Below are 17,537 nucleotides of genomic sequence, written 5' to 3'. Positions count from 1 at the left end.
AATAATAATATTTAAAAAGGCAACGTGCTTGTCATGCCACACCCTGTACTTTGCTGGGAACTGTTGAGGGCACAGATATTGGCTCTGCCAATTTGGTGACCCAGCAGATTGTTAATTTCAGGATTGAACTTTAACATCGTAAACTCCACCTAATACCAGATTTTACGTTACATGTCCTTCTTGCAGCAAAAAATTTAATCAATGGGTCAATCTGGACACGTCGTCTTTGATAAGCCACAAGCTTTGTGAACAAATAAGCAGAATCTTTTACAGACTAAAACAGCAGTAAGATTTTTTTTTTAATCAGAATATAATACCATTACTTATTAATGGTGCAATGCAACAAGTCTGCACAAAACAGATAAAATATATATATACACCAAGACTAAAATTAGGAGAGGTGCGATACATCAGACACAGAACACTTTGTTGCAGTTTGAAGACTGAACAGTTCAGCTGAATCACGCAGGAAAATAGAAAACACCTCTATCATTTCTTTTTGCTCGAGTTTAAGGGTTAAATGGTCCGATTTGGATATTGGGTCCAGATAAGACTAGAAATTATATAAACACCACCCATCAAATTCCTCAGAGACACAAAGTAATTTGGCAAAAGTATTATTATTTATTTACAAATGCGCATAGCCAGACTTAAATAAAATCATGGTTATGGAACTCCACTTAACAAAAAGTAATGATTTATTGGTACTTTCTGAATGAAACATTAACTCTATTGAAGAAAGACTTGTCCTGATGACCTGTTACTTCAACTTCTCAGAGCAAGTCCAGTGTTCAGTGGCTCTCTCCTTTCTTACCTACAACCTAGAAGGAAAGAAAACATAAAATGGTAATTGTTACGTAAAAGAACAACGTGCCTCTCAATCTAACCTACAATGATCAACTTGTAGCTGTCCAGTTGCGTAGTACCCACATGCAGGAATAATGCCAATTTGGGATAAAGGTCCAGCAAGAGTGATTTAAAGGGATGAATTAGGAAGAAGGGAGAGTATTTCGCTGGTGAGACAGGAGAAGCTCGTAGATAGCAAGGTGGCTCAGTGGTTAGCACTTCTGCCTCCCAGCACTGGGGTCATGAGCTTAATTCCCGACCATGGCCTTATCTGTGTGGAGGTTGTATGTTCGCCCCGTGTTTGCGTGGGTTTCCTCCCACACTCCAAAAAACATACTAGTAGGTTAATTGGCTGCTAACAAATTGGTGTGCCTGTGTGTGTTAGGGAACTTAGACTGTAAGCTCCAATGGGGCAGGGACTGATGTGAATGAGTTCTCTGTACAGCGCTGCTGAATTGGTGGCACTATATAAATAAATGGTGGCGATGATCCAAAATCAGTAGAATAATAGCCTTACATGCTGTCTTGTCATTACATCCTTTCACATATAACTATTGGTGTCACCAATTCCAAAACTATAGAACAGGATGTTAGATCAACCATGACTGCATCCAAGGATTGTAAACCAACCACACATTAAAAGAACAGATCTGTGTACAGGATGACTGCATAATATGATGCTTGGGGCGATGTACATGATATTATATCTTTGTCTTGTACTTATGGTCTGTACAGTCATGGCTAAAAGTTTTGAAAATGACAAGTATTGGTTTTCACAAAGTTTGCTGCTTCAGTGTTTTTAGACCTTTTGTCAGATGTTGCTATGACATTCTGGAGTACATGCAAATTGCCATCATAAAAACTGAGGCAGCGGACTTTGTGAAAATAATATTTGTGTCATTCTCAAAACTTTTGGCCATGACTGTATGTACCATGCCTCGAATATATCCGGTCTACTAGCTTGTTTCCCGCATTATATTGGGGACCATCTTAAGGCTCTGTTACAATATGCAACAGTGAACAAAAAACAAATTCAAATCAATTTCCCACGGTCTCCCTTCCTAAGCCTGTTTGGGCCAAACTATTTATAAAAGTACTTTATTGTATTTTGTAAATCTCTCTCTCTCTAATAAAAGTATCCGGGTAAGGGTGAGAAGGGGAGATATGGAGGGACGGATAGCCAGAGCGAGAGACAAAGAGTGGGGGTGGGAAATTAAGCACAGATGGTGGGGATGGGAGGGTTTGAAGGGGAGAAAAGAAAGAAAAAATTAAAACATACAAGAGCCATATGTAAAACATTTGGCACAATACAGTATAGACGGAGATGGCGATACATATGGAGATGACAGAAGGAGTAAGGAAGCCACTGACAGGGATGATACAATTGGTTTATCAGCTTCCCGCACTCACTCTCTTGAAGTCGTTCATATTTGTGGCCTGTACCGGGGTCCCGATAAAAGTAAAGTATGCGATTCTTGTCGCCTCCTCATCACCCTGATTGGACTGGACAAATAGCTGAAAGAAAAATGATTAACGGCCAGTTAGGAAGACACTGGGGGATAAATATGATAAATATGGCGTGAACACACTTTTGTGGGATCAGGTGGCTGAGCAATAAAAGACATAATTGAATTAGTCCAGATATAAATTAGCCTAACAAATTTCACGCATTTCACAAATTGAAACTGTCCTAGCAATGTCATTCTGGACCGGCCACCTGTGTGCTGCTAACCAGAATGGGTTATTTAAAGGCTGCTGGAGATTAGAAAGCTGCACAAGGAGAAGTGGAACTTAAAAATAATTTATCTATGAGAGCCTGGGAAACGAAGCGAGCTAATGAAACGCTGTACATAGCCGCCAATTACGGAGCAAAAAAATATAAATTGTCTTATAAATTAAAACCTTTACAAAATATATTTTACTGTGTAGTCAATTATTACTCATTTTACTATAACTTTCAAATAACTTTGTGTTAGGCTGTGAAACTCCATGTTTAAGAAGTTGAGGATTGGAAAAATAAATACTTCTATTATTTTCATACAGTTAGTGACATCTCTACTAAAAGAACCCTAGAGGTGCTTTGAAATCCTAGTGGTTATAGGGACATAAATGAGTATAAACTGTTAAGACACACATAGGTATGTGGGACATTATGGGGGGAATTCAACTGTCCGCGAGTTTTTTTTTTTCCGCAGCGCTTAGAAAAAAAATAAATAAATAAATTCTGCGCGGGTTTTTAACTGCTATAGCGACCGTTTTAAGTTAATGCAGCGTTAAAACTCGTGCAATTCAATTGAAAAAGAGGCAACAATGCCCCCGCGTGTTAATCATTGGTGCTTGCGAATTTTTAAGGGAGTAAAGGGGAGGGTTTAACGCAGTCATGTATTTAAAAAAAGGATTGGCGTACATTAGATTGCATTACACAACCTTTCTATTTGATAATATCTACATACAGTACTTTCTATTCGCATATTTTTTATTTCACTATCTTTTACTATAGAATCATCTATTCCCTGTCAAAACACATTAGTACAAGAAACATACATAAATATAATTAGTGATTTTTTTCCCCAAGATTTTCTTAAAATAAAATCAACTTTTTCATGTTATGCATTACTGATAAACATAGTTTCTTTTTTTCCCCCATTACATGATTTCAAATAGTTTTCTTTATAGGTTTTTTTACTTTTAGCACACCCCAAAGAGGTGCGAGATAGAACAGCATATATGCCTGTTTTACCCGCCGCGTTAAAAAAACGATTGAATAGCTTTTACCGTGGCTGCCTCTCGCACACCCTATACTTTCAATAGACCTTCTACTGGAGCGCGATAGGACTGTTTGATGAAAAACGGTGCGTTAAAAATGTAATTGAATCGCGGGTAAAGTTAACCCGCTCGAAATGCTAAAAAAACAAAAAACAAAAACAAAAATCGTGGTCAATTGAATTCCCCCCTAAAGTGTATGTACATTTTTGTGTGTGCTTTTCACGAACATTTTCTGCTTTACAAAATTGTATTTTTTTTTTTTTAAAGGGCATGGATTAATAATTAAAGGGCATGGATTAATAATTAAATACACTTGGATATTGGTCTGTGACTTCAAAGCTCATCTTAGAGCATGACAACATATGCTCTAATACAGCGGGTACTCTGGGAGACTGTGATATGGCAAAAAAACAATTTGCCCTTTGGGGTGCATGTTATACCGTGTTGCTTTTCTAAGCCCAAAACGATTTTTAGAGTGGCAACACCCCTGTATTTAATTTCCGTTAAACACCACCCCCCCCCAAAAAAAAAACAACGCACATCCCAAATAGCCACATTTGTCAAATGTGGCATGGATTTGCCCACGTGCTGAGCAATATCATACCGCTGTTGTGTAATTGCTTTAAGACGATACGAGATTGTATTTTTACAAATCTACATCCATCTGAAAATAACAAACGATGAAATGGAAACTTATGACCGTGGGAATATCAAGACAGGCTCCACAGCATTAACAAGAGGCGGAAATAATTTAGGCTTTAGTTCGGACCAAGTACTTTATTTTGGGCACTTACCGTTACACTGTTTACATTCTGAAATTTAACATAGCGGAGCTGTATGATGCTATCCTCTTTAATATCATCCGCTGTCAAATCGAAAGCTTGAGTTGGTTCGCTCCTCAATGCTTCATCAAAATCCATAGATCGAGGGAGGTTTATGAAGATTTTTACATACTTGGCACCTTGCCCTGTAGGATGAAACAAGACACTTTAATCTTCTTAACACTGTCCGTCTTTTGCCAAGTTCAAACGTTCCGGAATAAGGCCGGATGACAAGTAGCAGCAAGCTGAAGAGGAACCTGGTCTGTGTCTGCAATTCCTAATTACGCTCTACGGCAACGGAACACAATGTTCATCAAGGTTAATAGAAGTAGATAAAACGCATTAAAAAACAAACTAAACACTCAGCACTCAGAATGAAAACAATCATAATACTTCCGAGCGAACAACGACAAAGGAATCCAAGGTCTAAGTGCAGCCAGCATGGAGGTGCCGGAGACGGAAAGTGGTGTTACAGGGGGCACACAGACTGGGGGGATAATAAAGAGCTCTACCTTCAGCTTTGTTAATGTAATTAAAATGTTTCGTTTCAACTATTCAAAGTAAAATCCAGTTGCTGGATGCATGCACATCTGAACACTAATCGTGCATTGAGGGGAGGCTCCGTGGCCTTTGCACACAGGTTGGCATAAAACACGTGGTGGGTATTATGGTGGTATAAGAGTTGCTGGGAAAGTAGATTGATGCAGATGGGCTTTCTACCAGCCCCAGTTGCTGTGGAAACGTAATCAGACGGTTGGTGGGCTTGTGCCCTTCAGAGCTACCCTGTCCCACCGCATGCGCTGCTTCTTTACCTTGGCACTTTTGCCACTTAGCGTGCGCGAGCGGAAAGAGGCCGAGGTGCCAACTGACAGGTTGGAAGCGGCAAGGCACCGTTTACCCTTTCCCCATAGCTTGTCTATTACCACGTACTGGGGCTGAGAGCGCGTACAGGAGCTGATGTGCAACCAATGGAGGAAGAAATAGTTATCAGTATGTTCTACAGCAATCACAGTTCACCAGAAGCAGAGATGTGTTTTATGTGCTCAACTGCCAACTGGTTCATTCATTATCAAACAGTTGATCTTTGCATCCTTGTCTGATGTTCAGTGGGTACGGCAGCCATTGGAATTTAAATATAATTGTTGTTCACAAGAATATTGCAAGACCCCATTAATAAAGAAACTTGAAACCACTGTGTTTTTACTTTGATCAGAGCCTCTTCCAGGAGTCTCGGGGGTATATTTACTAAACTGCAGGTTTGAAAAAGTGGTGATCTAGCAACCAATCAGATTCTAGTGATTATATACTTAGTACATGCTACAGAATCTGATTGGTTGCTATAGGCAATATCTCCACTTTATCAAACCAGCAGTTTAGTAAATAAACCCCTCAGTCATTTGTGTTACGCACAGAATACGGCTTTCTATAGGAGATAATGCATAGATCATTTATATAAGCCAATGACTTACCATTTAGGGTTTACAATATTTCCCATAGGTAACCATTTAACTGCAGGACAACAGGTATATCGACTCTTGTAAACACCCAAAGTCAATGCTTTCCAAACAGTGTATTTGAGTAACCAGTGATCAGGAAAATGATGGTAATGGCGTCACGGTTCCATAAATGACATTAGTCAGAACTTCAAACTACTTTCATACACTCTGATGAGGGATGGTCCTCACAGCCAGCAAAGGCCAGATAAGTAATTATTTTATATAAATGACACTAAGGGGTATATTTACTAAACTGCGGGTTTGAAAAAGTGGAGATGTTGCCTATAGCAATCAATCAGATTCTATCTGTCATTTTGAGGAATGTACTAAATAAATGAGAACTAGAATCTGATTGGTTGCTATAGGCAACATCCCCACTTTTTCAAACCCGCAGCTTAGTAAACACACCCCTAAGGGTTTAAGGCTTCGAAATTCTAAAATAACTGGAAAAAAGAATATATCTACCCATAAAAAAACCACAACAACTATTTCTATATGTAAAACATATCCTCATTCTGTGGTAATCATTTAGTTCATTACTGATAGCTGGAGTGTAAGTAGTATTTGGTGAGAAGTTCCATGCTAGAATGTAGAATTATAGAAGGTAACCACACCTGGAAAGTGGATCATCATCAACATTTATTTATATATCACCAGCAAATTTCGTAGCGCTTTACAATTGGGAACAAACATTAATAAGACAATACTGGGTAGTACATACAGACAGAGGTAGAGAGAACCCTGCTCGCAAGCTCACAATCTATAGATTCATACAGGTGGCTGGTTTTGTTTCAAATTAAAATGTGTGTTGTCTGAATGATATATGCCTACAGTAAAAAGGGATATTACAATCCATCTTGGCGATTCCTGAGCTACATAAGAGAACAACACTTACGAGGGGCTGATAAAACGATGTAGAATTCAGAGGCCACCAGTCTGCTAACCCTAGGAGCCATCAGGCTCTCACCGACTCTGTTACTCCAAGAGGCGCTGGCCATATTATTATAAGGGCAGGGTGCGCACAATGTATGTCTCTCCTGCCTCTTGGTACCAATAGACCACTATTAACAGTGATCAGCAATAGATGTTATCTAACATTGCTAAGAGGAGACATGCATCAAATCTACCCTGCAATTCTGAGGCCTTCCTCTAGTAAAAGAAGAATCACAACTAAATAGAGGCCCCGACACCCATCTGAAATACACATAGCTGCTTAAATTGTGGGGGCTTCACTAACAATACCGTAACTTGGGGAAAAGTCATGGGACAGCCATGTATGTCCCAGAAAACATAATAAATACTTGTATGGTTATACTAAAATAAAAAGTTACTGACACTTATACTGATGCATCCAAAAAGTGATTTTTTTGTCTGGTAATGTTAGGGGTGAGAACCCTGCGGTTATGAAAGGGTTACACTTCCTTCAACCGCAGCTGGACAGCTGCATTTTATACAGAAATTACATTGTATCTCTAAGGGTATTGGGGTTCTAGGATATCACCATTAATAAATTATATATCTGCTGGTTTCTGGTAAGACCATTTATCCACTCACAAACCCCAAACCTGTGTCCGAACAGAAGTGTCTGGGTAAGACATTCGCTGTGAATTCCAAAATATATTTATCACCGGGCAAGATCAGAAGATATGTAGATCTACCAACCCCCCCATGGCTCCAAATTCTGCTTGTACATATTCATCAATGGCTGCCGAGTGTCATCCTTCTGTATAGAGCTTATACGGGCATCGAGGTGACAGAGGCAGTTATACGTAGAAAAAAGTATAATAGAAAACAACAAAGAAATTCCCTTATGCGCTAGATATGGCTATGGACAGCTACATATAGGCCTCTCTCCAAAGCTCGTAAGCAAGGTTCCATTTGTGAATACAGGTCATGCACCAACTGGAGGCATGTGAATACCACAGGATATGATGCCATAAGATTTTGTAAATCCACTCCCTTCATTACAAAACTATTTTGGAGAGGAAGAAGGGGGGGGGGGGTCTCTTGCCTGGTAGCCCCTCCCCCCCAACATTCACTGTTTTTAGCAGAGTCCAAGTAATCAAGCATAGCCTGAACCTAAACGGTCGTCGATCATCTCTATTCATAGCAGGAAGGATTTGTCGCGATGGTTCTAAATGAAATCCGTCTCCCAACCGACTGCATGTCATATAGCATTAGATTATATTACAAGCGATCTAAAACAGCAGAGATCCATAGAGAGATCAGGTTTCCCCTGCCCAGATTACAGACATCACAGAGATGGTGAAACAAGCACCAGGGGGGATTTACACCAGACAGTTACTCACCATTATCAGGCCCTTGGAGCTTCATGGAGTACAATTTAACTGGCTGGTTAAAAGCTACAGTGATCAGGAGCTGTGAGAGATATGAACAGACCCATCATTTGCTGTGTTATATACATTCAAAGAGAAAATGCACATTATTATTTTTTCTAGACTTGTTAAACAAATGTTTGAAATGAGCGATACAATTAAGAGCCATCATGATTTACGCTATGTATAGATGACATACATACAGAAAGAGAAATACGTCACACGCTGGACACATTATGAAAAAGGTTTATGTGATTGTACAGAATCTAAAAATAATTCATGAATAAGACCCGTTTTGGGTGTAGAAGTGTACTGATGCTTAAAATAAGCCATCATACGTTTTTACACAAATATTTATTGCAAAACACTGGCTCCAGTCTCATTCCTCAGGACCCCCTAACAGTGCAGGTTTTCCAGATCTCCTGGCTGGAGCACAGGTGTATTCATTACCGACTGATACATTGTAACAGATCCACTGGTAGAATTATCTCACTTGTCATTCTGTGAGGGAATCTGTAAAACATGCAGTGTTTGGGCTCCCCGAGGACTGGATTTGTAAAAGCCTGCTCTAGGATGAGCTGCAGAAAACGTAGACAATACCAACGGCCGGACATCTAACAGTAGACTGTAATATGAGATGCAGCGTTACCTGTTCATCACAATCTGATTCAAGGTATGTTGTGTCTTTCCGTAAACAGTTTTCAAACCCGTGGTCGTCGCTTTCATTGAGACATTCACACCCAGCTTTGCTTACAAACGGCATTAAATCCATCTGTGAGTACAAACATAACAATCAGGAAATGCACTATGCGATCATACAAAAAAAAAAAGGAGTATGCTATACAACTGCAGTGGCCAGCAGGTGGCGCTCTTCACCAAGAGGAATTCCCCCTCTTATAATCATTTTACCATCAGACACAATCCCCCTTCACACCAATAAATGAATGTTGATTCTTCTATATACAGCAACACAAATAAGTTAATAGTCATTCAAATTAAATTAGTGCTATAGATAAACTACAACGCGTTACTTAACCCTAAAAAGTCACAATTTTCACCATATCCTGGCAGTATCCTTTTATGGAAAGGAGTGTATACAAGCAAATATATATACACAAAATAATTTAAATATGCTCTATATTACTGTCTGACATTTCAAGAAAGATAATGACTACAAAATTATAAATGTATCAATACAACTATGAACTATAAAAAGGCAACTGTCTGACAGATTGCAGCACGGTGGCTTAGTGGTTAGCACTTCTGCCTTACAGCTCTGGGGTCACGAGTTTGATTCCCGACCATGGCCTTATCTGTGAGGAGTTTGTATGTTCTCCCTGTGTTTCCTCCGGGTGCTCTGGTTTCCTCCTACACTACAAAAACATACTGGTAGGAAAATTGGCTGCTATTAAATTGCCCTTAATCTCTCTCAGTCTGTGTGTGTGTGTGTGTATGTTAGGAGATTTAGACTGTAAGCTCCAATGGGGCAGGGACCGATATGAGCGAGTTCTCTGTACAGCGCTGTGGAATTAGTGGCGCTATATAAATAGATGATGATATGAAAGATAAGTGGTACAGGGACGCTATAGAGTCAAATGTTAAAGTTCTGCTATAAGACTGTCACAATGTTGGTGAATCCTCCTCAGGTTAAGGAGCCGATTTACTTCACAGCATAAGCAGAATTGGAGATTGTGATCACAGCTCTTTATATAAATACAATGGATGTATACCCACTTGTTGTTTAGGCAGTTGCATAAATAGAGATGGGCGAGATGCACAAAGTCATGAATAGGGAATTGCATAAAACAGGGGTTCTTCTCTCATTGGTCGGGAGCTAATCATGGGTGGGCACTTTGAGATGGGTCCCTGTACTCCTCTTTATAAACCTTGTGAACTCCTAATATAATGACTAAATCATATTTATTATCTTCTACAGATCTAGTTTCTCCCACGTTGGGGGACTGAGTCATCTTCAGACTGTCCATTTATGTGCCTTAACCTGCATGAAAAAGCTCTGAGCATAACCCAGAAAGGGACCGACACCAATGAACACAACTGCATGCAAGTCGTACCCAAATGTAAATGAGGGAAGGGTGGACGGACATAGAATACACAGGTGTGCTCAGGGCATCTCCTAGGTACGTGGTTTTTACCCATATCACATGCGCTAGGTACAGGACAGGTGTAAGTGCCCACTGATAGCGATGACCCACAGGTATGTATTATGTATGTCAGAACATGTGTTTGCAAGTTAGGAAAACTATTAAACTGCATTTTATGTACAGTATGCATTAATAACCTCCTCACGTATGTATTTCATGTATATATATATATATATATATATATATATATATATATATATATATATATATATATATATATATATTAATGATTATAGCATTAAGAGTTATAACTTTATTTTACAAAATATAAGTTCACATTGTATTCTAAGATATATCAGGCCCTGTATAATTTAGTAACAGCATAATTAACCTCTTAACAGATTTTTTTTATTATGTGTAATGATTTGTTATGGTATACTCTTTGCTCTCAGCATATACAACAGTATACAGTACCGAAAAATTGCAGAGAAATGACATCTCTCAATGAATAAGAGTAGGGATTTAAGAACACCAGTTTGTCATATTTCTGAAGACGTCTGCTACATGGAGCCTTATTTTGTGATTGAAAGTCCATTTACTGCAGATGAGAAATGGAGTTTGCTGCCTTTTGATAAACATTCAGTTGTATAAACTGTTTCGCCACAAATTAGTAACACTATTTAGTACGTACGTAGCCCTTTGGAATATCTGTGTCCTCATTGTTCCCTGGGTCGTTCTCTAAGTGTTGTTTGATCTTTTCCTCTAAACCAGAAGCGTCGGCACCTTGGTACTGGTCAATTTTTACTTTGTTTCGGAAGAATAAAAAAGTGGGGGTCGCAGATATATTGTTGGCAGCAGCTGTTGCCTAGAATGTAAAAATAAAATATAAATGCAAAAATACAGACCCTTCCCAGGACAGGCTCTAGCAATTTCAAAATGACATACATATATACTTGTAAATGAAAATATATTACAAAGGACAGCTAGATGTAAATAGATAAGTGGAGGAAATAGTGTAGTAGTAGAACTGAGTGTGACCAGTGTGAAAGGACCATGCAGGTTATGAGAGAGGCTCCTTGGGAATATGCCATTCCCTGCCACAGAAGATTTCCAGGTAGCAGGAGAAGAGATGGCGGCCACACCAGAGCCTGCCTTCTGCCAGTCCGAGTGGTAGTTTGTGAGATCTCGCTCTTCACAGAACAGAACTCAAAAGATGGACGCTCCATGGTAGTGAAACAGTATCATGAAAGGCTGCATTGCAACCCAACCAATCAGGGCTCATTCACACCAATCCAACGCACATGTTTGTGGATGCATGAAAAGCGCATTTAATAAAGTTAATGGTGCTGTTATAACCATTGTGTTCTACACATTTCTAGTGCATGAATGTACAATAAATTGTGTGGCTAAAAGCAAAATGCAGGAAAAGTGCACTAGAAATGCATCTCTAAAATGTGCATTAATTTTCATGCGCTTTACCCATTTTCCCACTGCATGTGTGTGAATGAGCCTCCAAAGGGGTTCCTATACCCTGTGGCTGAAAGAGTGGGTCACGTTATTTAATGCCATCGGCTGAGAGAGACAGAAGCATGTGACATTATTGCCCTGAATTGGGGGTAAAAGAACCATGTTACTTTCACATCCAATAAATATGACTCACCAGGAACAGCTGCTTCAGTGTATCTAATCTGATTGCAACATTGGTGACTGAGTCCCTGTAATACACTGTCTCAATAACAGGAGCCAGAACGGACGTGTGCACGTACATCTGCCACAACATGTGTGCATGCGTGTGTGTATGTGTTTGTGTCCAGCACTCACACCATTATGCCATTACATACAATACACAGTCCCCATTTATAATGCAGATATTTACACAATACTACACAGAATGCAGACACCAGCAGCATGCTACGGTACACTGTATATGTGGTAATACTGTTATCAACTAGACTGCCCTCCCACCATCAGTACCACCCACACAACACTGAGCCAATACACTTCAACTTTACACGGTGTAATTTCTGTATCACGTTTGGTAGTATTATTAGGTGTGTACTCAAACAGTTCCAGTTCATTCCATTTTAGATTTTACTGTACATTTGCAGTATATTAAATTTGTATGCAATTATATTGTATTAATTAGAAATCAGTGCATCCACCACAGAAAACTATGGTGTTTGTACACAATATTGGTCCTTGGTGATGGTTTGCTTGAGGTCCAATAAAGAAAGTCTAAGAATTGCTTATCTTGACAAATTCGTATATGATTGTTTGAAGACATCAGTGTAGCATAACGTTATTATAGACGTCCACCATGGTGTTTTTTAAAGTCTTTATTATTTTCTGAAGAACATTATTAGACTTTTAAGTGGACCTGAAACATGTATTTCAAAACACATCTAAATGAATGGACTAGATAGCCTGCTGTACAGAATTAATTAAGCATTGTTAAGATTGGCAATATATTGGCTTTGGTATTGATGACATAGTGGTTGGCCTCCTGAGAAAAATGGTCACAGGATGTGGGAGATGTCATACATCCAGAGAGCCTTTCTCTGGCTGCTAGGAAGGACAGTAACTCCCACCAAATTATCTACAGTGGTCACAGGATGTGGGAGATGTCATACATCCAGAGAGCCTTTCTCTGGCTGCTAGGAAGGACAGTAACTCCCACCAAATTATCTACAGTGGTCACAGGATGTGGGAGATGTCATACATCCAGAGAGCCTTTCTCTGGCTGTTAGGAAGGACAGTAACTCCCACCAAATTATCTACAGTGGTCACAGGATGTGGGAGATGTCATACATCCAGAGAGCCTTTCTCTGGCTGTTAGGAAGGACAGTAACTCCCACCAAATTATCTACAGTGGTCACGTATTCGGCAAGTGCTGTAACAGATGGACATGGACAATATGTCATGCTGGCGAAAGGTATGTATTCAACTCTACCATGAAATGCCCAAGCACTATTACCTGGTCTGGGAGAAGAGGTCTACATGAACGTGTGTATCACTGCTACAAATATTACTACACTGCTTTCTAAGGCAGTACAAACCAAAAGGCCACATGTATTCACAGATTGGACACAATTTAAAAATGTATCTCATACAAAAGTCTATGGAGATTCTTGGTGAAGATTATAAAAAGGGTGAGGAATCCGGCTGCAATTGGACGGCACTGATTTAGAGAAAAAGAAAAAAAAAAAAAAAAACAAGTAATGCCAATTAAATTAAAACTCTATCCAGTAGAACAGTGCCACTCAGTGGCTATAATGTCACTGAACAAAGATCTTCTTCAGACATGGGGCTAGATTTACTAAACTGCGGGCTTGGAAAAGTGGAGATGTTGCCTATAGCAACCAATCAGATCCTAGCTTTCATTTATTAAGTGCATTCTACAAAATGACAGCTAGAATCTGATTGGTTGCTATAGGCAACATCTCCCCTTTTTCAAACCCGCAGTTTAGTAAATATACCCCACGGGGTTAGCTTTGTTTGAAGGTAAAGGAAGATTCAAACAAAACATTTATTTTTTACGAAAACTACAAAAAAATTGATATCCTTTCTAATGGGTTGCATTTAATATTTGTAATGACCAGTGGCACAGTGCACACACCTGGTTATTAGGCATACGATATTATAAATGCCCAAATCTGTGCATGATGGGAACGGGGTACCGGATGGTGAAGGAAGGATCACTCCATGAATCCAGGTGTGGGGTACAGGAGACAAGAAGCAGCAAGAAACGTAATCCTAGATATACAGACAAGTTTCAGAGTAGAGGTGACTTACTTGGCACAGATGGACATCAACTTCCAGAAACACTGCTTGTGGGTACTTATTACTCAGAGATGTGAATACCGGGGCTATCCGTACACATGGGGCGCACCTAGAAAACATCACCCGCAACTTTTAGCCGGTAAAGAAACCAGAATGTGCAGAATCTCACGTTAAGAACCACAGACCCCCGACTTAATAAATCGTAGATGTGCGCATGTTGTATGATTATAATTAGAACTGGTCACTGGCTTAATCCAATCAATTTGCTTCATAAGGATTATACTAAACCAGACAATCTTAATTTTAAGCCCAGATGAGCAGATATTCATAGACCTATGATAACCTGACACTTCCCTACAACATATGTAGGGAAAAGCAGAACACTAGGGCTAAATACTGACATGGCATTTAAATGCTCACTTTTCACTAAAGCACAATATCCCCACTTGTGCTTTTATTGTTCTTTCTAGTGCTGGTTAAACATCTAACTGCTGATTGGTTACTGTTATTCAATGCAAATTTTGCACCTTATTGCAATGTCAGCTCCTGCATTAAAGAAAGTGAATTTTAATTAAATACACAGCAAGCACTCAGGATGTAGAGTGGACTCTAAAAGGGGTTGTATTCACAAGTAAAGCAAAAAGGTTAAACAAAAGGCAATATACAGCAATTCCAAAATGCAATCTCTTACATTACAAGTCATATCTAAAGGGTTCATGCACAAAAAAAAAAAAGTTTGGGAACTCATTTCACACATGAAGAATATATGCTGCTTTTTGACCTCTAGTGCAAACATCCACATGAACATGCAAATTCTACTTTAAACATTGTAAATAGAATTGCAGCCATTATCCTATCTAAAATGAGCATTATGCAAATGATTGTGAAGGGTTACACTGAACAGTAGATTCTAAATAGACCTTCTAGATGGGGTGTGCAGCAACTTAGTCAACAAGACTTTTCCTGTACTACTAACCACCTATGGAATTCCCTACCATGACTGGTCAGACTCCCCCTCAGTCTTCAAATCTGATAACTCACCTCTTTACTAGAACCAACCCCACTCCCACCGATACACCCTCACTGATAGTCCAATCTCCACTGAGACACAATCAATTCTCTATGCAGGGCCGTCCCTACCATTTCACATCCACATTTATTCTTTGTCTACGTTGTATGTCCCAGTTGTCTGTGCTCTGTCTGGCGCTGAACAGCACTGTGGCATCTTTCAAATCAACAATAATAGCTGGTTGAGCTTCTACCTCCAGAGCACACCACTTAAAGAAAACAGGGCTTGCATCATCCTGACAATTAAATGACTATAAATAATAGGTCTAACTATAAACACGGAGAGACAATTTAAGAAAGCATTTTCAAATTTAAGACTGGTTTTCATTATTTCAGCACCATGGACGCACAAGGTACAGTGTGAGTGCCTTTTAAGCTGCTCACTTCTGTCCCATTTTTTGGACATGTGAATGGAGAACTGGATTATTAACTTGAGATCAAAGGCTGATTAGATACATGTCCTATTTTACATCATCTGCTTTGGTAAAAAAAAACAAAGCAAAGAGTCCCACTGCACAAAGGTTAATGGCCTCTACAGTGTTCTCTCCAGAAAGTTTTGCCAGCCGGTTGGCATTAAGAAGTAGCCAGGTGGAGGCAGCTGTAATACTATGAAATAATATTGAAAGAGTTGAGGTTATTGCCCCCACCTGCCAGGACTGGTGGTCAGAGGTCTAACACACACTGCTGGCTGTAGTGCTCACATAGTGTCTGATCTAATAGGAGAAACAATGGTTTATTCTACTATAATATGACTCTGCTGGGCTCCATGAGCTGAATGGCAAGTTAAAACAACCGGGTGGAGCACCCGGTAAATAGGTCTTAACCTCACTACATTACCCTATTACCACTCGTTATACAACTACTCATTGACCAACATTGTTGTGTGACAGGATCATTTAGCTTATGAGTCACTTTTACCTTTGCAGTCTGGCTGGGCCGACTGCAAATGTAGACTTAACCTCATGTGTCAAACTCCCATTGTCCCATAGATTGTAAGCTTGCCAGCAGGGCCTTCTCACCTCTCTTTGTCTGTTTTACCCAGTTTGTTTATTAGTTTACTGTGTTTGTCCCCAATTGTAAAGCGCTACAGAATATGTTGGCGCTATATAAATAAATGATGATGATAGGTGCTGGGTAGAACACTGTCTTTTTTTTTTTTTACACCAGAGGACAATTGGATTAAATTACGGTTTTGTCCACAAACCATAAAAATAAACTATTCTCAACCTTAACCTAAACATTGGGGGAGAGTCAGTTTCTGGCAACGTACTGCCCGGACAACACCGATGTGTTCCGCATGTGCACATTGCCGGCCATTACAGTAGGAATTTCCGCTCATTTTTATTATTTTTACAGTCTATGGGGTACAAGAAATAAATTAGCCAAGATTCCTGCCATGACCTGTATCTCCGTCAATGTTCCAGAGACACGTTGTACTGAATTGAATCTCCCCCATTGTGTTCAATTAATCTGGGATGCAAAACTTTACCCCTAAGGGAGGTACAGTGAGGACATTACAGGCTCACAGTCAGGTCAGGCCATGCAATCTACATTAGGGATTTGTAACCTTTCTGGCCAAGGAAACAGAATAATCCTATGAATCAACTTTGGATCCTATGGCTGTCTGAATGAATACATTTAATATGTATTACTTTACAATAAATGACAGACTGTAAATTAAGAAATGAGGTACAATTAGGAAATTATATTATTGAATGATTAATACTTAGGATATTATGTGGAAGTAATCAGGTTTTGCAATAAGAATGACAGGGGCTCACTCCTGGGGCTGTGACCAGTACCTCTAGGTCTAGATTGCAAGCTCTGGTGGTGACAGTAATTATATGCCCGCCCCCGCTGTACAGCGCCCTGGAGGCTGTTGGCGCTACATGGAGGGTACCAGTCACTCCCTCCTCACCCTCTCATGGTGAACTTGACCACACTCAGCCTGGACCCGGCCCCGCTCAGCTCGGGCTGGAACTCGGCGTCTGCCCCGATCACCTTCACTCCCACCATCTTCAGTCTCCTCTCACCGGCTGCTCGTTTCTGTCGCGTCACGCCGGGCCCTGACTGCCTCCTACCCCCCACAATGCACCGCGGCGGCACGCCGGACCACGTGACTCACCACCACGCTGCGGCCATCTTACTTTCTGGCAAAGCACCCGACCCACCAGCGGAAGTGACGCGCCCCATAATGAACTACAGAGCAATGACTGCTTAATAACACTTAATCATTATAAGCGTGACCAGATGTCTTATTTATTGTTAGTGTGTAAATTGTAATTGTAAATGTGCCTGAGCCTTGAGAGTAAAATGATTCTG

The 17,537-nt window shown here is 40.0% G+C and overlaps 1 protein-coding gene across 1 annotated transcript; it reads right to left on the bottom strand.

Annotated features, from left to right (window-relative positions):
* Positions 1-601: 601 nt before the first annotated feature.
* On the bottom strand, positions 602-17,326 carry TXNL1 (thioredoxin like 1). The gene is made up of 8 exons (XM_075185134.1): positions 17,134-17,326; positions 14,160-14,256; positions 11,059-11,232; positions 8,915-9,037; positions 8,239-8,308; positions 4,407-4,579; positions 2,257-2,361; positions 602-821 (listed from the first exon to the last, which is right to left on the bottom strand). Exons 1-8 carry the CDS (start codon positions 17,229-17,231, stop codon positions 792-794), a joined length of 870 nt encoding a protein of 289 aa, XP_075041235.1. The 5' UTR covers positions 17,232-17,326; the 3' UTR covers positions 602-791.
* Positions 17,327-17,537: the final 211 nt, after the last annotated feature.

This window comes from Mixophyes fleayi, chromosome 1, assembly GCF_038048845.1.
Source record: "Mixophyes fleayi isolate aMixFle1 chromosome 1, aMixFle1.hap1, whole genome shotgun sequence".
Taxonomy (NCBI): domain Eukaryota; kingdom Metazoa; phylum Chordata; class Amphibia; order Anura; family Limnodynastidae; genus Mixophyes; species Mixophyes fleayi.
Note: the sequence above shows the minus strand (reverse complement) of the source record. Positions and strands in the feature narration are given on the sequence as shown.